This window comes from Puccinia triticina, chromosome 11A, assembly GCF_026914185.1.
Source record: "Puccinia triticina chromosome 11A, complete sequence".
Lineage (NCBI taxonomy): Eukaryota > Fungi > Basidiomycota > Pucciniomycetes > Pucciniales > Pucciniaceae > Puccinia > Puccinia triticina.
Window position 1 is genome coordinate 3,386,394 of NC_070568.1, and position 27,618 is coordinate 3,414,011.

The window sequence follows — 27,618 nt, forward strand, 5'->3', positions numbered from 1 at the left end:
ATGTTTGCCACTGAACGACTGACCTACATGGCTCAAGCTGCATCTGATAACAGTAAGTATTCGTAAATCTGCTTACTCTTATCAATATCGAACTTGTTTGCTTATAATTATGCTCAACAGTGAGTCTTCCTAGCTTTGACGTGAGCCGTGACTTTGCCGTACCAACCGGGACCATGCCACGCAACCAGCTTCCAGGACCACCTACATTGCTCGATCCAATTTTACCTGCTGAAGGCTCAATCGTTGATCCGCCAGCTCCGGCTGCATCATTCGATTCCGAACTCCTGGCTTCCTTTGCTAATTTAACCGTAGATCCACCCACCCACATCGATTGTTGTAAGTGCTGCAGTTAGCTCAAATAAGTCTTATTGTTGCACTAATTAATTCTTCTTTTCAACAGCTCGGTTCTACCACATTTCCTTGGTGTACGACCCTCCTGTGATTACGCTCGTAACGCTCAAAACCGCCTTGTTCTACGTGATGGAAATGACCTCGCTCCACACATCTTCTTGCATGCTAAAACTGGACCACAACATAATCGAACTCGTCGCTTCTGGGGGATTGCAAGCAAACTCTTCAGCCCAAGCCCTTTCTTACGCAGACAAAGTTGCCCTAAAAACTTTACCAACGGACACCCGAACAGTCATAGCGCAGCTGGCCATCGACCCGGATCTCATTTTTTTTGTTTGCTGTCCCTCATGTTTTGCAATGTATCCAGACATATCAACCGCACCGACTACATGCCTACATTGCCACCTTCCGGAAAAGGACGGTAATCCCAAAAATGATCCACTTGTATGCGGCGCAAGGCTATTTAATCAAACACACCCCCGCCGCACACCTATTCGACGCTTTGCCTTTCAGAACCTGAATGATTGGCTTGGTCGCCTTTTTAGCCAGGAAGGTATCGAGGACGCATTAGAAGAAACTGCTTTCAAGTCTCAATCAGCATACAATGATTCCATGGAACAATTTGACATTCATGATTCTCGGGTGTGGCAAGAGTTTCTTCATCATGATGGGGAGCAGTTCACAGCCAATGCCGGCAACGTCACTTTTGGTTTGTTTATGGATGCCATCAACCCGCACGGATGTTGTCAAGCCGGGAAACATATTTCCATCACCTTTATGATCATGATTTGTCTCAGTCTTCCAGTCTCGCTTCGTTACCGACCTCAAAATATCTTCATTGTTGGTATTGCTCCTGGCCCAAAAGAGCCATCGCTTCAGCAGACGAATTGGATTCTCCGGCCTCTTGTTGAACAATTGAACAGCTTGTGGAAACCTGGGGTTCACCTTTCAAAGACGTTCCGCCACTCCAACAGACGCAATATTTCTGCTGCGCTTCTTCCTTTTTTTGCCGATTTACCCGCCCTGAGACGGTCCCTTGGATTCGCCAGCCCCACAGCAACCCAAATGTGCTCATCTTGCCTCCTCAAGAAGTCGGATATCACAAACATCAACCCCGAAACGTGGCCTCCACGCTTCCTAGATCAACACAGATACTGGGCAAATAAATCTTGTGAGGCCACCAGCATTGCGGCCCAGCTGAAAATTCTTTCCGCCGAAGGTGTACGTTATTCGGCTTTACTAGATCTTCCATACTGGAACATCCTGGAGTATCATGTAGTCGACTCCATGCACAACTTATTACTCGGGCTCCTCAAATGGCATTGTCAAAGATTTTGGTTAATGGCTGGCAAAGAAGACGGAAAAGAAACTGATGGCATTTCAGCTACTGAGATTGATGATTCAATTGCCCGGCATTCTGCTTGCTCACGAGATCAACCCCCTGACCCAGCCAATGACAAAGTGCCGCTTTTAGGAATTCTTTTTGGTAACGGAAACGACTCTCCACAGGATGACTTTGTGCCAAATGTCTCTGATGAGGAATGGGGTGGTCGGTGGGTTCCACCACCTGATGCGCAGGCCACCATTGATAGCGAAGCCTTATCGTACATTAATTCTTGTCTTAAACGGGTGCACATTCCAACATGGATCAAGAGAGCTATCCCGGTTCTCGGCAAGGCATCCTTTGGCCGCTTGAAGGCTGACGAGTGGCAAAACCTTTTCACTGTTCAACTACCGCTCATCATGCCGCCATTTTGGAACAGAAATGATCAGACCTCACTTTCTCTATTGCACAACCTTGGGCACTTAGTTTCCCTTGTAACATTAGCGTTGAAACGATCAAAGAAATCGGTTTACATTGTGAAATATTGCCATCACATCCGAAGCTATATCGAGGGCTGCCTCCTACTATTCCCGCACACCCCACTCGCCCCAAACCATCATATGGCGTTTCATCTCACTGATTGTCTGGAAAGGTTTGGACCATGCCGTGCATGGTGGTCGTTCTCGATGGAACGGTTGATGGCACAAGTCATAAAAAGCTCAGCAAATAATTGGCTAGGTCAGTTTCTTCTCAACCAAAGCCGACAAGTCTCCTTAAGATCAGCGCTAATCTTTTGCAATGTGTGTTTAACCAGGCCAAATTGAAGTCAGTTATCAGACTAATTTCGGCCGAGTTGCTAACCTGATGGCGACAACTTCCCCCCTCCCTTACAATCACAGATCTCCCAACTTCGTACACTCTACGATCCCATCCCATTTATTCCCAAGAACAAATCAAGTCACCGCCGACAGCTGCTTGCCTCCGAACTCTTTCAGCAATTAGTTCGACGCTTGAACGATCTATTTCCTCTTGCCGATCGCGAGTGGTTACCATCTGACCAATGGCAAAAACAGAGACCGTCCGATTCACACAAGTTTGCTCCGATCAACTCTTGGGTTGAACTTTTTCCTAGCGTCAACCGGGAAGATATTACGTTTTCCAACCTCAAAACCAACAAGAACAACTCTGTCATAGCATTGAAACCAAATTCAAAAGCCAAATACGCTGTCATCCGTCAAATCTTCAAGCATTCTCGGAAACCGCCTGGTCTCGCAGCTACCTCCAGCAATACTTGGTTTGTTGTGCACCCGTTGGTGCCTGTCTCAAGCATTGGTGATCCATTCAAACACCTCAAGGATTATCCCTTTGACATTTCTCTTTGAAGGGTTGAACCCTTACATAGCCATGTCATTCACATTGATGAAGTACTGTGTCAATGTGCATGGATGATGTATAAAGCATTTGAATTAGGCCCAGCCATCAATCAAGAAACCATGGCAGTGCTGTGCCTGGATTGCTGAGGAATGATTTTCATTGATTTTCTGGATTTTTTTCTATATACATATTGTACTATTCTCTCGGTCCTTGTATTTTTCTCATGCTCCTTCATGTGAGATAAATACAAGCTGTCATCCCAAGTGCCCCCTTTCTTGTACTGCAAGTGAAAAAAATATTTTTTGAGAGGAAAAAAAATCTCAAACAAATGGTCCATTACAGGATTTCCCGGACAACTTTACAGGATTTCCCACATGGGAAATCCTGTAATGGTTTAAGTGTTATGGGGCCCAATAGATATGATTTGAAAAACATGAATTAAATCAGCCTCATTTCATATAATTTTTGAAGCTTTTGGATAACAACTTATTATGAGTTGCAAGAGTTGTCATGGGAAACCCTCCACACAACTGTCAGACCCTGAAAATTTGAGGGGAGGCAAAAATCTCTACACGTCATGCAAGTGATGTATTTCTGTCACAGGAGAGAAAAAAAAGAGATAAGCAGGCAGGAGCAAACATAGAAACAAGAACTCAGAGAAAAAAAACCTTGAAAAGGAACAAAGAATCAGGATCATTTTTTTGGCTAATAATAACAATACCTGTACTAGACAAGTGCATTACTTTCTCCTTCTGGGAGAACATTAGATTGGAGGAATAACCTTGAATTGAAACCTTGACAAAACCTTTACCTATGGGCTCGTCATTTTGTGCCAAGGATGTTTTTTACACCAGGGGAGATTCCAATGCACTCTCCAGAGTGCTTTTCTGTAACTGTGTTGGATGCTTTTGGTGAAAGTAGTATAAGAAGTAATATAAGAATGCTGGAACTCATCCACAAATGTTTTGAAACTGATGCTGGATTCATCCATAAACCATCCAGAAGTCATGCATAAGCCAACTGCAATTCAATTGGAACACAGCTGAAACCACTCAGACACAAAGGCCACAATCAAATGATGATTGAGTTGAACTGTTTTTTGATTGGGATGATTTCTTGCGTTCAAATTCACATTATTCACATGCTCCTTTTTTCTTCATGTGTGCCGTTAAAAGTTTGTTACAAATTGCATCCTGGGCCTCTTTAAGATCAACAACATGTGATGATTCAAAAGGCCCATCTGAATTGGCATATTTCCCTAAAAAAGGCAGGTTTCATCTGGAATTGAGCCAAGAAAGGATAAGAATATGGTGAAAGTATGAGTAAAGTCAAGCTTGGAGATTTGTGGTGCCAGATTTCAGCTAGATAAACTGGCTTCTTAACACAATATAAGCTTGTGAGTTGTTTTTGTGCTTTTTTGTTTTCCAATGTCTCCATGCACATGCATGTCAGCTGTTTTCCATTTTGCAAATGTCACTTTGTGTATGTGCGTACATTGGGGTGACAGATCACCGGAGGAGCCTTCACAGCTCCATGACAAGTAAAAACTGGTAAGAAAGCAATTAAAACCCCAGCTACCTTTATGTTGTGTGAAACCCCTTGCACATAGAGAAATTGATCAAAATAAATTCACCATAAATGATTAATAATAGGGCATTGAGTAACTATCATTTCATTATAGCTTGTAGTTATCCTTCAAGAATGGAAAAATTCTATACAGCATTACATGAGGTCCTGTTATACTTCCTTATAAATTATGACAGACTTCCCATTGACTTCTGAATAATTTATCAATCATCCCCTAATACACATCCACCTGACATCTGAAAAGTGCATCAAGTTCTCCCCCTGGTGTTAGGAAAGGAATCTTCTGTCTCACCAGCAAGAGATTGATCACAGAGGATTGAATCATCTTGTAGCTGATTATAATTTGGACCTTTGGTTTGGTTGGTATCAAGTGATTGATTGGCATTGAGGGACTGATTGATTTTGAGGAATGGACCGGCATTTAGGGATTCATTGGCAAGGTCCAATCAATGCCCAAGAAATGGATCATCCTCTTCCAGTATATTTTCAATTGGTGATCTGGATTACTTATTGTTTTCATTTGCTTCTGTACAGCCTTTCTTTTTGCTTTTGTGCCTTCTTCTTTGAAGTTCTACTTGACTTTGGAGCCTAAGAAGTTTGTGTTGATGTATTGCAGTTGGAATTAGAGTTGGGACTCATGCGCAATCAAAGTTGGGGTGTGTGATATGTTCAAGATTGACTTCAATCTTTAAACAGCATATTGATAGCTTTGCCAGCTGTGCCTGGATTTTCTTTTACAATTTGCTTGATTGCCTGGTTTGCATAGTCTTCCTCCAATGGGGTACACAACACATACGGGAATAGAACAGACAGGAGGTGTTTGGTTCTGGCCCAGCAATAGAGATGGGAGATCTGTTGAGCAAAGTGATTTTTTGTGGTGTTATTATATAGCCAAACTGCAGTCAAACTACATTTTTTGGTGGAGATTTTTGCTCTTTGAAGTACTTTACACAAGTAGTGATTATTGGCCCAGTAGCTGTTGAAATTTGATGTCCTGCGTGCTGTGTGTGAAAAGCTAGGATATTGGGAAATGGCAAGATGAGGTGGAAAACTCTCCCAAGGGGAAATGCATTTTGTAGGCATCACTATTTATGGGCCAAAAGTATGTACATAATTGGGTTGGTGAGAAACCAAACCCCATAAATGAAATATGTGAAATGAATGACACATGAAATCACCACTGCAAGAAAAACTCTAGAAACTGCTTGCAGTTGAGATGCAAGAGCTCAAGGCAAGCTGTGCCTCATGCAAGAATCAAGCACTGGTTGATTACATGCACATTGCATAATTCATGCAAGAGTGAGTGTGAGTTCCAAAAAACTGAGTACAGGCTCCAAAATACTGATTTGATACCTGTGTGAATTCCCCTTTCATGTGAAAATCCCCCTGTCATGTGCACATACCCCTTTCATGTGCACATATCCCTTTTTTGTGTGCACATATCCTTTTTGCATGCATTCACCTCTTTCATAATGTGTTCATGCCCCTTTATGTGCACATACCCCTTTCATGTGTGTGTATCCCTTTTTCATGTGCATGTATCACTTTCACAATGTGTACATACCCCTTTCATCATGTGTTCATGACCCTTCCATGTTTACATGTCCCCTTTGAGTTTTTCACATCTCTTTCAATATCCCTTTATCATTCAGGCTTACATACTCCTTTGATGTTTACATATACCTTTCATGTGCAAATACCCCTTGCTTCACATACCCCTTTCATGCATAAAAATCCCTTTCATGCATACATCATACCACTTTCATCATTTTTAAATATCCCTTTCATGTGTTAATACGCTTTCTCACATTCCCCTTTCATGCTTACATATTCCTTTCATATGTACATATCCTTTTCATGTGTACACACCCTTTTTATGTTATTCTGGCTAGATTTGATGACACATGGAGTGTTTACTAAAGGGAAATGAAAGGGTGCTCAGGGGAATGCTCATTTTCAAGGTTGAACATTTGCCTCAGCCTACTGCATGAGCCTTACAGTATGTTCAGCATTGGAATGCTGAGCAAGGTACACACTCAAGGTGTACCAGCACAGAATTTAGGTGCTTGACTGCAACTTGAACTGAGGCTTGATTCAAGCTTGCTACATCTCAACTGCAAGCAGTTTCTAGAGTCTTTCTTGCAGTGCATGCGTCATCACAGTGTGTACATAAATTCTCTGTGAAGCCTGGAAGACGTGGAGCAAGTATTGGTATCCTCAATTCAGATCTTACTCATCCAACCCTCAAAATGTTGCCAGATTGCTAGTTGGCTTGCCTTTCCTCTTGTGAACCATCAAGTCTCCAACTCACCTCGTTCCGCCAATAGAAATTGTTCCCTTCCTATCTACTCCTCAATGCTCATCAAACTAGCCCTCAAAACCTGCTCCCTTGAACTCATCAAACAAACTAGCTCATCCATTTTGGCCTTCAATTGTTGTTCTCAACTTGTTGAAAAGTGAACCCATCACTCCCCTCGGACCTCCTATATCTCAATATACTAATTTTGTCTCTGCAGTCCTGTGTCCATTGCGTCTTTCTGTGCTCCCTTCTTTTTTTATTTGTCTGTCAGATAAAACATCATCTATTGGGTATGCTCTTATTCTCTTCTTGTCTTTGTTTTGGTTTCCTTTTATATTCTCTACCGCTTGTATTTTCAGTTATCTGGTCTGCATTTGCAATTAATCAATCTTAGGTTTATTAGTAGCCTCTAGTAGAGATTAGAACGTTACTTGGACTGGTGATGGGGCAATGATGTAGTGACATGATTGTTTTGAGAGGCCATGGTTATTGACAATCTTGACTTTGGACAAGATCTTTGGGGGCTTTGGCTCAGGAGGTGATCTTGCTTTAAGTGCATTCTTTGCACACAAGCCCAGAAACTGATAACAACCCAGATGATTGCCTAATTTTAACCAGCTTGGGAAAATTCAATCAAGGGATCCTGTTTTTGTGAAACATCTTGACAGTACTCAGCACATGGAAATTTAGTTTGCTCAATCAGTGTGAGATTGCAGTCTATTGTGGTCAGCTCACAGGTACCTGACCTTTGTTTGTTGATTGAAAAATAGTTCTTTTGGTTCCTGATTCTTGTGGATTTTGGGATCCAATGATACCTCCAAGAACTAATCACAAGGCAAGATAGCCAGGAAGAAATCTCCAGGATACCTGTCCCTCACTACATCATAGCTCATGTTGTTGCCACAACTGACAGTTGATTGTATTGTGTGGCTAGCATTTAATTTGGCAGTGGTATGTAACAAAAAGTGATGCGCAATGTGAGTGAAGATATCCTTGCTATTTCTGCTGATTCCTTCAATCCATAATGGGCTGAAAAGAGTCAACTGATGTCAAATTGGCGGCTAGCCAGCAGTGGTTGGCTTTATTGGGAGTAATCAGGCTGGTGCAGTTAGAATGAATCTGGCACTCTCTGGGCCTTGCATCCAAGTGAGCTGAATTGGAATTCCTTCTTGGAGGTCTTCATGAAAAATTGACGGAATGAGTGGGTATCCTGTCTAAAATTATTGGTAGATCCAATATATGATTGTCAGCCAGTGACAATTGGACATACACTTCCTTTGGGGTGTGAAAAACGCTTGGCATTTGGAATGAATGACAAAGATATTATTCACCTGCAATGCCTGTAGAATTTGTAAATGATTCACAATATTGATTAATATAATCTAAAATCAAATAGCTCAATCAGGCTACTCATCAAAACATGCCCAACAGGGAATTTGCCCCCAACATTGGCTCCTAATTTGTCCAGCATTAAGTTTGACTTGAACAGTATGCATCAATTTTGATACACCAATCAACCCTTATTAATGAAAGCTGGAAGGATAGAACCAACTCTATCAAAGCTGGTTGTATGATCTGTCCCCTTCCCCATCTACACAATAGAACAAAATTTAAAAGATGGTTTGTAAAAATACAACATAGGTAAATGGGATTGAAAAGCTGATGCCCCTCAGCTTTTGTATTCTTCTTCATTTCCACTTTCAAATCCTCCTGTGCAGTGCAGTCTAGATCTTGGGCATGGGGCCAAGGATGAGGATGCACACCCTTACGCCAAAGGAGTCCCCACCTGGATGGCAGGGCATGACTGAATCTGGCTGCTAAGGCAAGGTGTCAGGAGAGCAGGATAACCCTGTCCTTACTACCACATTTCCCCCTGTGGTCAAACGTAAAAAAACCCTTCACATAACCCACCAATGATTTATCCTCCTTCTTTGCCACTGAGAGTTGACACATGCTTCATGCAGTGGGGGGTGGATGAACACCTGATGATTTTGAGGCAAACCAAACTTGATCAATATCATTGATAACAGGGGGTATCAAATATGACAAAATCCACCATTATGTAATTGATGGGTTTGAAAAAACCCACCATTTTTAAAACATGCTGTTCCTTCTTCTACTCCATTTTGGGAACCACTGGTGAGATTTTGGCTAATTGACTGGTTTTTAATTGTGGATTTCTCATATTTGATACCCCATAACATTAACATAATTTTCTACCACTGGGGTTTGCATTTCAGTGTCAAAGGTATCTTGCTCTGGCCAGGTGTGGTCCAGATCCATATCTAATGGTGCATGCTGTTCCACTGGCGGCACTGGGGCTTGATATTAACCTGGCTATTATATTCCATAAACTTTCTGACAGCTTTCTGGTGGGTAGCTGAGTTCAAGTGACAATCCAATTCAGTCATCAGGTGACTGCAGCAGTAATTGCATTGGTACCTGGTGGTGCCATGTGCATCTACTAATCTTGTGAAGTCTGCCAATCCAATGAGAGAAATGAGAAACAGCACCAACAAAATAGGAAAATAACTCTCACCTGGTAATTCTGCCATTTGAGAGAAACAGACAAAGAGGAATGGAAGTAATTTTCTTGATTGGATATCCCATTTTGAATTGTATTTAATGTGGCATAAAGTCATCAACACATGCAAATAACACTGTAATTATCAAATTAGGATTGGATAACAATTGGATTGATTTGTGATTTTAAGTTTTGTTTATTTATTTGGGTTTTGATCTGTTTATTCCGTGCTTTATAATGGTTTTTTATCACTTTTATTACTCAAAGTGATGTCTCCAAGCAGTGGAGACTGAAGATTTTATTGAAGCAGTGAGCAGGACCAGGGTCTTGGTTCAATGAGGTGGGTGTCAGTCTGATGGAATGGAGATGTGGATCCAATGGGATCAGAAGAGTGGTCAATTCCACGGGGCTGCATGAACCATGATGTGTCAAGTGTGAGACACCATCAGAGATTTTTGCTTGGCTGCTTGTCCTCCCAAGTTCCATCCCCGGCTCCAGACCAATCCAATCAAACAATGTTGACTCTCCATGGAGGAGGATGGAAAATAAATCTCCTCCTTTTTTCAAGTCCATCTGGATGCCTTTCCAAAAGTCAGAACCAAAAATTACAATGGAAAAGTTCACTTCTTTCCTTTGATCTCCAATTTCTCCATCTACAATCATCTAACTCCTTCTTTCTACTTTCCACTCATTCTTCTTTCCAGGACCACTGCCAAATGGGTGGGAATAAGTAAGACTCCAGTAGTAGAAGGAAATGGTCAGGAAAATGAATTGTAAGTCTCCTGCATTTTCTGAGTCATTCCATTCTTATTACGATATGACTTGATGTACTACTGCACTTCACTAGTTTTTGTACTTTTCCCTTATTTATTCCAGGAAAAGAAAGAAGGAAAATGCTACTCCGGCTAGAGCAATAAATACAATTGCTGCTTGATTCTAAGCCTCCCTCCTTTTGTCACAGTATTTCCATTGAGATGTAGAGTACTTCTTTTCTCCTCAGGGGAACAAGGCATCTATACTCAATACTGCGTGCAACACCTGAAAGATTAAGGAGGAAGGAGTAAGCCCTTTTTTTGAATCTTTTCAAGCAGAAATTGACTTGCATTTTGTTTACTTTACATCTCCTTTACTTTCCTTCAGCCGCACTTCAAAAGGGTGATCTTACAAGAGCCAACTCCTAATCCCAATGCAGAGAAAGGATTTTTGGTTATTCCTCTGCCAAATGGCATACTCATGCCCAACCCACATGCAAACCTTTCACTCGCTTTGAATACCTGGGAGAATAATCAACAGCCAAAGCTGGAAGATTGGAAAGAAGCAAGTGACTCACTCAAGGAACTAATTCAAAGGTTCAAAACCTTGAATGCAGAAAGCCTGCCAAGGATTTCCGAATCATTCCATACTCGCAGTCTAAGTTGCAACAAACACACAACAGTATCCAGGTGGACTACAGAACTCTTATCAAAAGGTAGCTAATTACTGATCTATTTCCAAAAAAATTCTCTTTGAATATACTAACTCAAATTTATATTGTGCAGATTCCAGTTTCTATAAGGTTCAGCTTGATGTGGTACTGGATCCACAAATCCTGCAGCCACTCAGGAGACCAAAGGACCTCCCCAATCCACAGGCTAGATTTCTGACTCAATAATTGAACCCGGTACTCAAAGAGTAAATACCTGGGCACATCTGATAAAGCAAAGCCTTACCTATACAAATGAAGATAGCAAGGTATCTTGTATTTGCGATTTCCAAGAGAAAATTCAGAGCATGACCAAAGCTTTAATAATATGGAGCTCAAGAGCAAAGCTCTCAAAAAGATAGATCTAGGTCACTTAACCACATTTCTTCTATGTGGAATTTGTTCAATATTCCTGAGTCCAGTTCATACTCAAAATTTCACAGGAATTTCATTGTTACAAACAATCAATTATGTACAGCATAGGATGACAAGGATCCAGTGCATATACCAGCTGATCCAATCTGGAGTATAACAAGATTCCCAAGAAAAAAAGAAGTACCCTCTATTAGATTAATTGCTTCCTATCTAGCATTTGATTTTACAAGCCACTGGATTTGCTGAATCCTTCCAATGTTCTTTCTCAGAATCTTGTTACTATTCCCTACATTTGTGAGAAGAAGGAGGGATTAGAGCCTCCAAATAATTTCTCCCATCTTCAAGTAGATATCTAAATTCTATATATAACTTTTATTTACCGCAAATCAATCTCTCCAATGATATAGCAAAAGTTGAAATAATGGACAAGTTCATTTGAACTCCCTGCTCTTTGTAATTGCAGCCAAGCATCCTTGGAATGCTGCTGTTTTGGAGGGGATCCCTAATAAAGAATCTTGATTGATCAAGACTTGCTGTCTCTCAAGCCTTGCCAAGTTCTCCTTACAAGCCTAAGATGGGATCAAAACGGATGACATTCCCAAAGCAACTGCCAAAAAGTACCCTCTGCCCTCAACCAAGGGTCAAATGTTGAGCCCCGTTGGATCCCAGCCATCAAGCACAATAGAAAGTGCATCAATGGTGTGCTCACCTTCAACGGCAAGTTATACTACCGTGTAACCAAACTCCCTCAAGGGGAGTCTGCCAACACCTTCTGGCTTGGGAAGTCCAAAGTACTCCAAGGTGTGTGGTAAACCAGTTGTTGTGAAGGTCCTGCTGGCCTGTTCAATCTGCGGAGACAAAGATCACAACAAAGAGCAATGCCTCTACCAACCATTGCTGACCAGCAGCCCCCTCCAATCCAGCTAATAGCCAGCTGAAATCATTTCACCTCCCCTCCGCACAGAAGGACAAGCACAATCAAAGGCATAAATTCATTGCTGCTACTCACTTTGCAGCATAATACGTCCCACCCCCAACATCAGTTGATAACAATTTTTCCTTTATTGAATCCTTCTCCCCTAATAGCTGACTCCAAACTCTTGTCTCCATTGTTTCCTCTTTTCCATCTTGTGCCCTGTTTGCAATGTGTAGATAGATACTATACTGAGACTGAATGTCCTACTTAGCAATTGAGAATCAAACTGCTTATGTACCCACAGTCTTCATAGAAAACATACCTAAGAGTCATGAGCACTTCGGTTTGAGCAAGAGTCAAGTCTCCCGTAACCTCCTATTGTGCCTATCAACTTTGTTCAAAGGTGCTGATAAGTGAAATTGAGAATGAACAGATTGAACCCTCCATTGTAAAAGGTAAGGGTATAAAGTCCATCTTCTCTATAACTCTTCACAATCATCAAACTGATAAAGAAACTCACTGTAATCAACATTATTAGAATGGAAACCACTCAAGAGCCTTGATTCATATATGCGGAAGGCAATAAAGCGGAAATGTGAGGTCAAGTGGGAAAGTAAGGGGTTTGCATATGCCATACCCCATACTCCTAATACAGAAATATCCGTGAAACATCAGCCGCAGAATCTCCACGCGGGCTGCGTGCGTGCCTTCTGAGACATACATGCAAGCGCCCGCGGGGCATGTCCTCTGTGACAGTGCGACACGCCACAGCCAACAGATCAAGAAGGAATGTTCCACCTCCTTTGATTGCAGCTGCAGTCTTATGATGAACACAGCTTGCGGCTAGGGTTAGGGCTACCCTACCCTGACCCCGCACGCATACTGTGCCCAACTGGAGTCTCCCGCAGCCTGTGCAATCCACTCAATCTGACCACCACACCAATTGCCTGATACTGGCAAAGGACCCCCCATCTTGCAATCAAGGAGTTCCTGGAATGAGTTTGGTGAGTCACTTCCAATGCCAAACTTGGTGTGGTCTAATGTTTGAGGATCTACCATGGGTACAACTCACTTCAATCCCTCAACACCGCCCAGCAATCAACCCTTCCTGAGGTACGCAACTAGGGCCCCGTACACCAAACTTGTATGTTATTTTCCATGCACGTCATCAACAACAAACCTCTGTTGATGATGAAGTCCTTGCAGGTCTGATCTTGTTGCTCAATTAAATTGAACACTTATTCATTAGCTCCTACCAAGCAACAAAACAAAGACAAGCAGTAAGTAAGTCATACCCGCTACCAAAACTGCAGTTTAGCCCTATGAAGAACGGACTACGCTGAACATAGTGGATTTGCGTTGATTCTGTAGAACAACACCTGGAGACCACCTCCTTACCCATCCACCAAATAGTAAAAAACCTGCATACAGGCTAACAGGGTGAGCTTGTTCATAATGAGGATTGATGAGAGTTAGCTGAGTATGCCCATTCATTATCACCGGAACCTAGCCTTCCTGTCTAGACAATTGGTACTTTAACATAGAGGACCCCGGAGAACATTAATAAACCAGGTAAATGTCTCCTCCCAGTCAATTTGTTATTCTTGAACATCATTAAACCAACCAACTGTGTGTCACAATGCTATCTTGACCAGCACAGACACAACACAGGCATAACAGGGAGATGCCACGTGTTGCACACTCCCATGGTATACCATTTGAGCGTGCAACACGTACGTCTACCAACTCTTCTATAAGGAGGTCATACCATGAGCATTGCCTACGCTGAACTCTAGCTCTGGCAGGGCCATACAATCACCACCTGACAGCTGCCTTCTACAAAAAGCTTGCCGTACATATATATATATAGGTCCTGCACAAGACCGACCGTACATCATCAAAATTAGGGAGAAAATCCCTACCGTTGTCTTTACAGCCTATATCCTACAGGATCTTCATTGCTTGTATTTAGACAAACTCCAAGGTCAACACTACACGCTGAACCCGGAGCTACCTCTCTGCCCAGCATCCATCCCGGATGAAGAGGATTTCCTGAGCCTCATTGAGGAGGGCCTCCTAGAAGAGGAGGATTGATTTCATGTATCAAATACTCAACCCTGTAATACAGATAAATCATACACACACATCAATCCAAGCCACCCCGCTTGAGCTGCCATCAAGCTAGGGTTTGTTGAAATTGAAATCTTAGGCCTCACAAAGTCAACACAAAAGATGAGCCTAGTGGCTCAAGAAAGAGGACAGTGAGGGCAAAAAGCTCACCAAATGTGATTCAGGCTGGCACGGAAAAAAGAGAAGAGGTGCGACCAATGATTTTTGAATTGCTTGTTGTATGCTGCGTTTTTTGAAATAAACTTACAATATGTGGTTGGAAGAAAAAATAAAAATAGGTGAACACAGAACAAGTTTCAAGTATACTATCTCAGAAACAATGCTTGATACACATATGACAAAATGTTATCTACTACTCACGGTTCTAGACTACATGGTGTGATGAATTCTGTACTAACAAAGATTCTGGCAATGCTGAGAATGATATGAAACTAGTTTCAGAGGTGAAAGTAAGAGGAATTCATCAAAATTCCAACAATGCTAACATGCATTTTTGTGCAATCTCAGAGACTCATATTGTCACCTATGAGTCTCCCAGTATAAATACTGATTTTCCAAGTACCAATCCCTCCCCTCTGTTGCATATGACACAGTGGACATTGACAACTTCACCCTGATGACGGCCCGGCTACATGGGCAGTCCCCTGAATCAGCAAAAAGGCTCCCAGTCAAGGATCTCTGGACCAAATGATCTAAAACCTCCCCCATGACAACACAACAAGAAAAAATTCTTGACAGGCCCTGTGGTCCACTCTGTCAACCAACCTGAGCGTGGTGAGGTGGGCTATCCTCCTCAGGGGGAGGACTCTAGCCTATCCTGGGGGCTCCTACAAAATGTGATTAGACAGGATACAACCAAGGTAGCAGCCCGGGCTTTGTTGGTGACAAGACAAGCTACCAGTGTGCTCCCTTGCTCCCCTAGCAAACACGCCCCTGTGTCAGGACCAAGCAGACCAGCCTCTGCTCTCAAACATAATATCAGACCAAACCATAAAAAGTCTGAAAACAAGTGGGTACCACCACCCAGCCTTCTAGATAAGATAGGAATCACCTGAATTATTCTCACAAATACTGGTTCACTCACTACCCCTCAGCTGCATCTAGTTCACTCAAGCACCACTCTCCCTACACTACAGGGGTTAAACTTTGAAATATGGTTAAAAATTGGAGTGGCAGCGGGACCACAAAAGTCCCTACAGGTAGGCTAACACGGTAGACTATATCTAACAGAAACTCTCTCTAACAAAAAAGAGACTTGGGGACAAACTATAACAGCCAGTATGCTACCAAGATATCGGCTCTCCTTATGGAAGGCTCACAGAGATAGGGTTGTACAACATACAACAAGCCCCTCAACTAAAAATCCCCTTCAGTTAGGGAAATTCATGACATGGAACATAAATAGAATCAGCAATTTCCTATCCTAAAAGAGATATTAGCGGGATTCAAAGTAGACCCACGCATGCCACTTGCAAGGCAAGGCAAGCCGGCGTTCAACTCAAATGTTGAACGTCGACTTGCAGTCTCCCCGCAAAACCGGGTTATGCAAAGTGACCTGCATGCACGCGCGGGTCTACTTTGAAACCCCCTATTACACAAAAATAATGTCTCTGTAGCTGGAGTGCAAGAACACCTGCACATCATATACCAATACACTCCAGCTATCAAGGAGTACAATCTCTTTGACCGGCTGAAAGAGGAAGGGTTTAGAGGTCAGTGCTTATATATCCACACCTCACTTGCTGCATATGAAGTCCAAACAGATGACCGGCATATCATCTATATCAAGGTATTTGGACTATCTAATGCAAAACCCTGGCATATCCAATGACCCCAACTCATCAAGCACAAGGGAGGTTAAGAATAAGGAGGGTTGATACCTAGACCACAATATCAATTCCCCCAAAGCATGTCTTTTTGCCAGACATGCTAAAGTGGACAAACTGACCACTGACATCAGTGACCACTGGCCAGTCTCTCTCAAGCATGAACCTGTCGCCAATCACACCAGTTCCAAGGAGGTGTGGAACAAAAAGTTCATCAAGGGACATGGAATTGAACTTGCCCTATTTAAAGAAAGGAATTGTCTGAAAATGGAACATATTGACAGTGAAGAAGACCTCAATGAGGTGGCTTCAAGATGGTTAGAGACCTTAAATACAGCAGGAGAGGAGCTGGGGTTACTATGAATACCCAAATAAAAAAGACAGCTAAACTTTGACAAAGCAACTAAGGCCCAAATTGCTCGATCAAGGAGGACCAGAAAGGCCCTTCAGAAAGTGCCAAGACCTAATGACCAGAAAAAAGTTCAACAGCTGCAAGCCATACTCATCACCCACTTGGCAGAGGCTAAACATGCTATCAAAAAATATGCCAAGCATATCAAACTGGTAAAAAGTAGGGAAATAAGTATGCTACTCATGACTAATGAAGAAGCAGACATCCACAAAGTCCTACAACAAGCCCAGGGAAAAACCATCACTAAACAGGACAATGCACCCTGCTTCAATAATGCGGAACAGTTGATGACTGATCCAAAAGGTATCTTGAAGGCTGGAGCCTCCTACTCCAAGAAACTAGCTGCAGACTCCTCCAACATTTCCCAGGATCCTGCTATATGGAGTCATGTCAAAGCTAACACAGTCAAATTCAACAAACCCCATATCAGCCAAAAAAACAACCAAGTTATTGCCAAACTTTTTCACATCTCTGGGTCCTCTGCAACTCTGGATTCTAAAACAGAAAGGGACACAGATGCATTCATTATGGCTTTACGCCAAATCAAAAGGAATGCTGAACCAGGAAAAAGTAGTGTCCTAGCAGTACACCTCAGAAAAATCCTTGAAGTTGAATGAGTATATGTTACTGGACCTCTGAATCCATGGGAGTGCGCCCAAAATCATTAGCACTGAACAGGCCATACCTTGCCATCCCTACAACAAAGTCTAGTCAGTTACACTAACTGAAGGACCATCACCCACACTTACTCTGTTTCCCTTATGTTGAAAAGGCGCTGCTAAGGTTTACTCCCCTCTAATGCTAAACAATTGTTCTCAAATATCACACCCTTGTGTGCACAACAATAACCTCTTCTCTTGGAAATTCTAGCACACACCAAGAACTGAATCCTGCATATCCTGTGTCCCCACTCTGCAATCCTCCCTAGGTACCAACTCTCTACCTCACACACCCGTCTCCAAATAAGGCAAAAAGTTGGACATAAAACACCTGAGATAACAGAAAACAGGTATGAATGCAAAAAGCCAAACAATTTTACGCCACGTAGACCAAATAAAGGGTAAAACCCTTCAATAAGTGGTTTACACATATAGATGTTGTATTCAGATGAGAAATGAAAAAGTACCATTTCTTTTGAAATACCTCCAGAAGTATAACAAACACAAACTGTCATATGAAAACAGAATATACCAGCTACCACAATCAAACCTGACTGTACCTAATTCCAGCACATCTGGAGATATTGTCTTCAAAAGCACAATTATCTACCCTGATAATGTCCCCTCCATTATACCCTAAAAATCACCAATGCTGAGAAATGTCAACACACCAAATAAGTACAGCAATGTGCTAACTATCAAACACCTGCTTTACATGAATCTAACCTTGCATGCATCAGTTGAAATGCTCCCTAATTGAACAAAGCACAAATCAACAAAACAAACCTATACAAAACCTCTGAGACGTCTACACCAGAATCTTCTGCTTAAAAGCCAAACACCCACGTTGTACGCTGCAAGAAAGAACCCAATGACAGTACAGCTAGCCTTGCATCATGCCCACACAAGAATACACTCGTATTTCCTTGAGGAGGTTGCTCATACACATACCGTACTTGCACTAGGAATGGAGACCCCAGCGGTTACCGTGAGGAACCCAAAATGGGTATAAAGCCAAAGGGTTGAGGCAGCTTGAAAACATGCCCCAGACACATCTACAACAATTCTCAGCGCGGCCCATAAAAGCCTGTCTGCCATTCTCATTGTATCACCTGTGACCTACCAATCTCCTGAAACTAACCAAAGTTTCAGAAACTGGTAAATATTATTGGCTGATCTAAAAACACCAGGTCCCTCACCTATTATTGTACACTGCCCACGCAGATACCGTACAACAACCGGCAGAGAATTTGAATGGAACATAACCTGAAATAGCGCCTATACCAAGTTAGTTTTTCTTCTCCCAGTGCATCCCCCACATGCGCGTAAACTAACCTGATACATTAGCAGATATGTCTACCCCGCTTGAAGCTGCCTCCATGCCTCCTCCCACTAGCGCCACAAAACGCAAGAACACAGATGGGACGGTGGAAGTGTTACCCAGGTCAAAAATGAGCCAGGATGAGAATCAAGAGGAGGGATCCACGGCTAATTGACCGGCTAAACAAGCAATGGCCGACATTCTCCTCTGAAGATTCCAACATGTCAGATGTGCTGGATCCACTCACCTCAACGTTCAACTTGGCCAATAACCCTGCTGAGTTCACCTGGGCAGGAAACGGGGCAATTCTTGCCTCACATACGCTTTCAAGCAAATTGTGACCTCTATGGGGAGAACAAACGTGCTGACCTTGAATCCCAATAGAAATACAATGTCATCCTCATCTTGATTTGGGGGCTTGCAAAGTTCAAAGCAATTCTCAGTAAGCAAGACCACTCCCTCCACTCTGTATTTGAAAGTCTCCGAATCAAACCGGCAACAGTGCAACGGTGCAAAAATCACCGCAAATTTGCCAACAAGTACATCACCCACCTCTCCCCAGACAACGCCCTCAAGCTCCCAAGCTTTGATGATTGTAGTTGTGGTTTCTTCTACGGAACAAAGGGAGCCAAGTGTGCCTACACCTGGAATGCCAAGCCCATCAGTCAAATCAAAATCTCCCACCAACATGGTTGGTTTCTCCAACTCAAAGCACACGTACCTCTTAGCGGCCCAATCAGCCGCATCAACACCCCAGCCCAGGTAGCTGAGAAGTATGCCCTGCTAATCAACCAGGGCACTATCAAAAACCCTTGACTTGCCAATATTGCCTGTTCAAGTGTCAAACATCACAGTGAAACGGTCAACAGTAACAGCGTCTTCAATGGCAACTTTACTCATGCTGTCTCAGAAATCCCCACGGTATTGCCGCCAGCTGGTTCTAGAACAAGGAGTTGCCTGTGCTCCTTGGTCAAGTCCTTTGCTTCAATACCAACCTTGAGTCACACTGGCCTGTGACACATGTGGTTGTAAGAAGCACCCCACCAAAGATTGCATCTTTGCCAATCTTCTCACCGGTAGCACGGTCATGATCAAAGTCCTAGACAATCCAATCATGGAGTTCAGCCCCAAACAACAGGTCAAGAAGAAAACTCAAATCTCCACTGACCCACCAGCTTACCATAGCAAACATCCCTCCACCTCCCGCAATGGAGGCTTAACTCAAGGGCAAGGCGGTGGATGTGGGATGTTGATGAGTGGCAGAGGAGCAGCTACTAATAGCCAGGGTATGACCTTGAATCCTAGTAAGCTGATATCTATCTATTCTACATCTCCACTGGATCAGAAAAGCTTACCATATCCCTCCATAGCGGACAGAGCCCAAAGCTTCCCGGGTGGTGCCTCCTGTGAGCATTAAGGCAAAGTTCCACCACATCTATCCGGAGTCACCCACTCCGGATGGCTTCAACCACATCCATCTCATCTGCAGAGACCATCTGAACGGCAAGAGAGATCTGGGGCTTACAAAAGAAACCTTAATCAGCTTTTCTACTTTCTTGTACATAGTTAATCTGGAGATATGCTGGAGACTTACCTGGTTCCTTCTGATCTTGCTGTTTGCTCTACCAATGTTTCTCTCATTGTGCTGCTCATGATTGTCCTGTTCTCATTTTGCTGCTATGTTTGTCTGCTGTCAATAACAAACATCATACCTGAGTGCGTAATACTTACAATTAAGTCCTACAAGTGAGAATCCCAGAGCCTTACTCACTCCTGCAAACCTTATGCCAGCCAATGTTGAACTGTTGAACCAACTCCCTGAGGCCCATAAGTACATATCGAGCTGTAGAAGAAAGCAAGAACTGAACCTACAAAACACCTTTAACCATGTTAGAGCACTGAACCAATAAAGCAAAAAAATGTACAGTGCAATAACAGCCTTTATTGTTGAACCGCATATTGTTTTGTGAGTCAACTGGATCAAAATTAAGTTCAAGTGGGAAGGGAATGGATATCAGGGTTAGTGCCTGACTGTAATCCATCCCTGGTCTTGGCAATAAAAAACCCCAGGTATCCACACCCGGACTGGGAAGACTCCCTGGTAGATTGAATTCAACTGTGGTGCAAACCACCCCTGCGCATACACTCATGCCAGAGACCTAACCCTTGCAGTATCATCAAGGGATACCCCTCAATTGGTCAACTCTGGCTGCGGCGCAACTACCCCCGCACATCCACTTGCACCTGAGACCTAACCTAAGCAATGTTGTCACCATCTTGCAGCTGACCTAACCTGCAAGCCAGAAACAAACCTGCAGTCCATCAGACTCCCAAAAACCCAAGTGATGAAACCTAACCTCACCTAAGGAAAACCCTGGACACTTCCAGGATCTTCCCTCCAGACTCCATACCCCACACCACCTTCAAACCTACCAATGACCACTGTGGACCATCACTAGGTGAGTGAACCGGTCAAGCTACAGCTCCCTGGACAGTACAGTCTAACAATTTCTCTCCAAAACCACTCTCTGCTTGACCAAACAGGTAATCAATCATACCAACTATTGTCAGAAGCCATATCTCACCCGCCCTGCACCCATCAGACAATGCCTGCAATCCCCAATAAGGTGAGTATGGGAACAACTTCACAGTGCCAGAGGCACTATTAACAGTACCAGAGGCTCTATTCACAGTGCCGGAGGCACTATTAACAGTACCGGAGGCACTATTAACAGTGCCGGAGGCACTGATAACAGTACAGGAGGCACTATTAACAGTACCAGAGGCACTTTTAACAGTGCCATTAACAGTACCAGGGTGAGGAATTTGGATGACAGTTGCCTAGCAGCCCACCTCTGTTACCCACATTACCAAAGAGGTAAGTTGCTTGTATCTATACACCCACAGCTTCCCTTCAATGTCCAACCATTAACACCTGCCTATCCTGAGTGATGAACTGGCACAGATAGGGATTGCACCGCTGAACACAATAAAACTGCACCTCTTGTTTGATTGGCCACCAGACCCCCCACAGCAAAACGTGAGGTCAATGACCACGCGGAAGACTTGACGCTGAAATGTGCACCAAATGTTAAGTATGCATCTCTATTCCACAAGGAGCCCTACCAACACCGGGCCATTGAAATGCTGATCCCTCAATTGAATCAGGTCTAGACAAACAGTATCTGCGCAGCGTACGCAAAACCCTGATGGAGGCAGGGACTTATTGGGACAGAATCCCGGAGGAGTTTTATTGCCTCAAGGCAGGGGAAATCAGTAAGTTGGAAGACCAACCCTACCTACACATGCTCTGTGAAAATGAATTCCCTTACTCTATCACCAGACCAACTGAAAGGTCTTGAAGAGCTGTACCTTCACACTTTCCAATCCTACCATTGGGGCCTCTCTTCTGACTCCTCATATAGGTGATTGTCTCCAGTGGAGGTATCTCTATAATTGATGAGTCTCCAATCAGAGGGAATGTTCAGACCAGGGGGGTAGATCCGTCTACCCCCACTGGTATGAACCAACATACGGCCAAGCCCAACAGTATGCCAGAACCCCCCCCCCCTCATCTAGGGGTTTGGGGTGACAGAGGCTGGGGGGTTATTTATTGGGTAAGAAACCCGTGTGGTGAGTATATGTTGAGCACCATGTCAACATAATGATGAGATTACTTAACTCAAACAATCTCAGGCAGTTTTTTGAGTTATTACAACACTCTTTTTTCTGTTGCTCACTTTTGGATGTCCACTCACTCCTGCAGGGTGGACTGGCAACTTTTTCCTCTTACAAATTATTCATCTCCAATGCCTCACAGATGAGTTAGAAATAATCTGTACAAAAAAAAAAAATTGGCATGCTGACCAATTCTCATGATCATGACTGTTAGCTCAAAGCAACTCTCTCCATGACACTTTATGAGAGACTGGTGTATGATTGAAGATGCCATCATCACACTGGACTGCTCTTTTGTAATATCTTTCTTCAAGGTTGATCTGTATAGGAGCCCTTAAATTTCTACCTCCTGGACTAAAGCCTGACGGTAAAACCTACCAAGCCTTCCAGGGGTAAGCCCTAGCCATAGGAGACTCAAGGTTGAGCTGTATAGGAATAGAGAAAGAAGGATAGAATTGCAGGCCAACCTGACGGAGACACCTTCTTTTGAAGAATACATCCTAGGGGTAACCTCTGTGCTGAATGGATATCTCAATGTATGCCACCTCTAAGACAGTTGTTTGGATGTTATGCTCTCTTATGACAGACACCTCTACTGCTGGATACGGTGTGGTGCTGAGGAAAGTGTCATTAATAACACCTTCCAAGGAAGCGTTCAAAAGCCAGGTCCTCACTAGGGACTTTCCAGGACCAGTCCTCCTTGCTTAGTATAACAAAGGTTGAGATATGGTCTTGGCCCCTGTAAGAAGAACAAAAGAATCTCTGCACGTGTGTTCTGCCTCTCCATGGCATCCCTAGAACACCCTTAGGTTGCAATGTTGCTTCCTACCATGGGTAAACAAATGAACACGCGTGACACCATATGAATTGGTACTCCAATTTCTACCAAGTGGTACAATTATCCTCAGGTTCATCTTGAAATAATCATGCACAACTCAGTGATCATCACCTGTCAATAAGGTGTATGCCCCCAGGTATTCTCCTTGATAGCCTCTCACTGTATTTTCTTATTGTAAGATATTTCAAAAATAATCCACAGTTGTACAGTGGGTAGACAATTGTATCCGCCACACCATTTTTGGACCATAGAAACTCAACCAACCAACTTCAAGTCACTAGTATTGGTGAGATGGTGTTAAAAATCCTTCAAAACACAAATGTGAAAAAATAAACACAAAAATCAAAGTTGTGTAATTTAAAAAAATTAAACCAAAAAACCAAAAAATGCAATAATTTTCTCAAAAAAATTTGAAGATTGAGGAATGATAGTATGCGATCTGAAATGAATGATTTTAAGTAAAAAAATTGAAACAAATTGATTCTATGTGGTTTAAAAGATGTGCGCAGTGAGTCATTCATCAGCATACCTGGCATTCTGGCACTGTAATTTCCCCATTTTGACTGCAGATTGTCCACCCACCAAGCCAAAAATTTTTTGGGTCACATTTTTTTCATTTATTATCATTCTTTTCATGTTCCACTCTTGCTTTTTGCCTATTCAACTTTCTCTGAAAAAAAGAATCACACTTGCAAGAAAAACTTGTGTTTTTTCAACTTTTTTAAAAAATCACAACTTTGTTTTTTCATTTTTATTTTATCATATTCATCTTTCTAAGCCAATTCTGAACCATCTCACTGGAAGGAATGACTTGAAGTTGGTGAAGGGAGATTCTAGAGTCCAAGAACGTGTGGTGGATACAATGGTCTACCCACTGTACATGTATTTCCTCTTGATGTACTTGTTTTTCCAACTTCTTTCTCTTCTCTACAGCCATTGCTTCCCTTCTCTTCTTTCTATTCTTACAATTTCTCTGGATAACCCTATCCTAAACTAACTTGTTATCTCTTCCCATATTCTATGGGATTGGAGGCAATGACAATATTGTGTCAATTGTGATCCCTCATTGTGTTCAAGGATCTCTAGCAATGTTATTATATTCACAAATGATATTGTCTACTCACTGGTAGAAAAGAGTTTTTCTAGAAAAACTACAATGGTCCCCATACCCTTTGGTTGGGCTCAGACAAAAAGACTTTTCTCACACCTCCTCCCACTTTCCGCTGCGCCACCAGCCTGCTTGACCTGTACCTTTCCAACAAGTCACCAAATGGCGCTTGCACAGCTGGAAGCTAGGACTGAGGGATTTTATCTACATAGCTCTTGAAATTGTAATCTCAATTACATTTCCAAACCTGCTCTGGCAGATATATGTACAACACTTTCACTGCCAGCATAATTGGCTGGGTTGAGTTTATCCCAGTTAAACTGGGATGCACTCAACCAATTTAAACTTGGGTGATCTCAACTGATGAAATATAAATCCAAGGTACCCCGGTTGAGTGCATCACAGTTAAACTGGGATGACTTCAACACAGCCAAATATATTTGCAGTGTTTGAGAGGCTTGACACTACTGCATCTTGCTTCTCTCATTTCTCTCAAGGACTACCAGGCCCGCTCCATGCTAGTGATGAGCTGAATCTTCCCTCATCTGATTTCACTCATTTGACCGGCAACAGGTTGTCACCTTTACAATTGCCTCGCTGGCGCCTAGGAAGCTTTGCCTTATATCTTAAAGATGTGAGCCATCAGAGACTCTGTACTTGCATATCTACCAACCTTTCTTCCAAATACGCTATCAGCCCAACCCCATGACAGGGCGTAGAGATAAAAAACTTGGACCTGCTTGCATCTGAGTTTTTAACCCTAGTGCATAAAGAACTATGTAATGTCAAGTTAGTAACCCAACCTGAAAGTGTCAAACATTTAAGGCTTAGCACGGCTACACCCTCATAGCGAGTAATATACATGCCTATATAACTTACACACCCTGTAAGATTACGGCCTCAAACATGTTTTCCAAGATTCTGCCCTACCTGAACAACATCAATGGCGATGAAAACAATGGCTGCAACTGGGACAGAACCTATAGCTTCTGATCAATACCTTAACCCTAACAGCATCAAGATGTAAACCAATCAGCTATACCAAAACTTAACATAAGCCCTTAGTACATAATCTAAGATGAGGCTCACCCTCCATATCCTTGATTGACACCTTTGATGCGCTCCATGAATTGCACAGTTGATCAATCTATACACAAACAGGAAGAGCAAACTTGCACATCAATCCTATGTACAACCTTGCTATGGCCTATTGACTTTCCATCAGTCAATTGGATGCAGTCAAACAATGACAAATACCTTCAGATTGAGCATCTACTCCATTATGGGTATCCACTGCGCTCTGCATCAATAATTTTGAACGGCTCCAAGCTCTGATAAGCAACAATATGGATCAGCTATTCGTATCGCAGTGTGTCTACTTAAGACATACAACACGTTAGGGCTTACCCTCCATAGCCTCTACTAACGCCTTGTATGCGCCTAGTCAGTGGACAATTGGTCTGTCCGATCACAGATTTTGTGTACTAGGTCAGCTATCTATGATCTTACATTCTAATAACTATGGGAGATGGATGGAATACCTAAATTAAGAAGTATGATTGAACTATCAGCAAGGTGAGGAATCAGAGTTGGCAGGGAGAGACGAGAGGTGTCCCTTTCAAACTCTACACCAGATATTGTTGCTCTGTGATGAGAAAAAAGAGTTCATCAGTTATGCCGTACTTGGCAGGACCCCTCAACACGTACCGTAAGTTAGGGTCAACCCTCCAGTGCCCTCTACTATTGCCTCCAAGGCGCTTAGTCAATAGCATAATCAATCAATTTATCTAATCATAAGATGAACATATTGGATTAGTTAACCGTAAATATCCCCTCTATCAAGTATGAAAAGAAATGTCACACTTGAGGAGAGAGGGATGCAAAAAATAATATTGAGAAGTTGGTTCAGAGTTGGTTGAGGGAGGCAAGGTTTGCCCCCTCCCCTTGTAAACTCTACCCTAACATACTCTGCATACCCATGCCCCGGGCCCAATTGGGATTGGATATATTGGGCTATAAGCATATTCCGCCCCCTGCGGATGCTGCGGGCCACATCAGCTCCTATGACTGACATCACCCACCTTTCAGCACATTCTGTGCGACTTCTCTCAGTGTGGATACGCCTGCGCTGAGCAAGCGTCCTCCGTCACCTCGGTCAACCATCCGCTCTCATGACTCATTCAATGAGTCATTGCAATACCTGACCTTTCTCTGGCTCTCACCCAAAGAACCCTATTGATGGGGGTAGCCGGTAGCTGGCCCTCTCTCACCAGCCTCCCCCCCACCAGCGATATCCCACTACCTCCAATTACCTACTTGGAAAAGGTATGTACATCAGGAATTTTTGGATTAATGTGATGACCACTACAGTCTATCAGACAGCTTTCCTTCACACCTACCCCTCCACATGTACCAGTAGTCAGCCCAGACTCAAACAATAACCCTAGCCCGCTTGGTCTACCTCTTCTTAGCTTATCACGCTGGGCCCCACCGTTTGCAGTCTCCCTCTGTCTACTCTACGGATTTGCAGCAAGCCCTGAAAGATATGGTAGGCTCCACCCTTTTTCTGTTCATATGGGGTGAACCTCTAACTGAATTTGTTGTTCATTGGGGCACGGGCTAATTCTTATATAGTGTTATCCGACCAGATTCTAATCCCAAACACTATCTGAAAGCACATCGCCCCAATGTCCCAAGAAAGTAAGACCTGGCACTCTGGATTGTATATAACAGAACCGCCTCTTTGTTTCCCCAGCCTATTGTCATTTCTACTCCGACTGGGCCACTGGAAAGATTCCTTTGCTCTTTATTTGTGATTCCTCTCCAAATCCAGCTTTCTTTGAATACCTCTGGACTGTTGGTTCCCGCCCTCCTGCGCTACAGGGCGTGCTGCCCGGTTTCACACCAGGTGAGGTTGTAGAGATCCCCTCTACTCAATCCTCCCCTCTTAGCCTGGACAGCAAGTTCCTTTCTGGTGGTGCACTGTTTGCCACCAGTACCCCCTCGGATCTAAACACCAACTCGTGGGTACTTTCCCCCCTAGTTATTGTATCCATTTGGCCTGACGTTGACCTGTCCTTCTCTCTATCCACTATGAAAAGGAGATATGGAATCCAAAGCAGAGCAACTCTCAGACAGAATTCAGACCAAATTGGGCTGTGGTGGAATGTATGTACCATCACACTTATGCCCCCTCTCTTCCGCCGCCATGAGGACATTCTTACACATGCCAACTTCCATTTTACCTACCTGTTGAATGTCTCCCATAGCTCCAGCTCATACAAGTCTAGCTTCATCAACAGCAAAGGTGATTGTGTTGCTGAAACGGGATCCAAATCCACGTCTTGAGACTCAGAGGCTGCCACCTCAGAAAGCAAGGCAGACAGCAAGTCCGCCAGCAACAGCACAACAACCCCCAAGAGGAAAATTGCCTC

The 27,618-nt window shown here is 43.1% G+C and overlaps 1 protein-coding gene across 1 annotated transcript; it reads left to right on the forward strand.

Moving 5' to 3' along the window:
* Positions 1-27,532, forward strand: PtA15_11A331 (uncharacterized protein; the record flags this gene model as incomplete). The annotated part of the gene is made up of 6 exons (XM_053161229.1): positions 1-52; positions 121-336; positions 401-606; positions 2,575-2,969; positions 26,860-26,884; positions 26,978-27,532. 6 exons carry the CDS (start codon positions 1-3, stop codon positions 27,530-27,532), a joined length of 1,449 nt encoding a protein of 482 aa, XP_053025196.1.
* Positions 27,533-27,618: the final 86 nt, after the last annotated feature.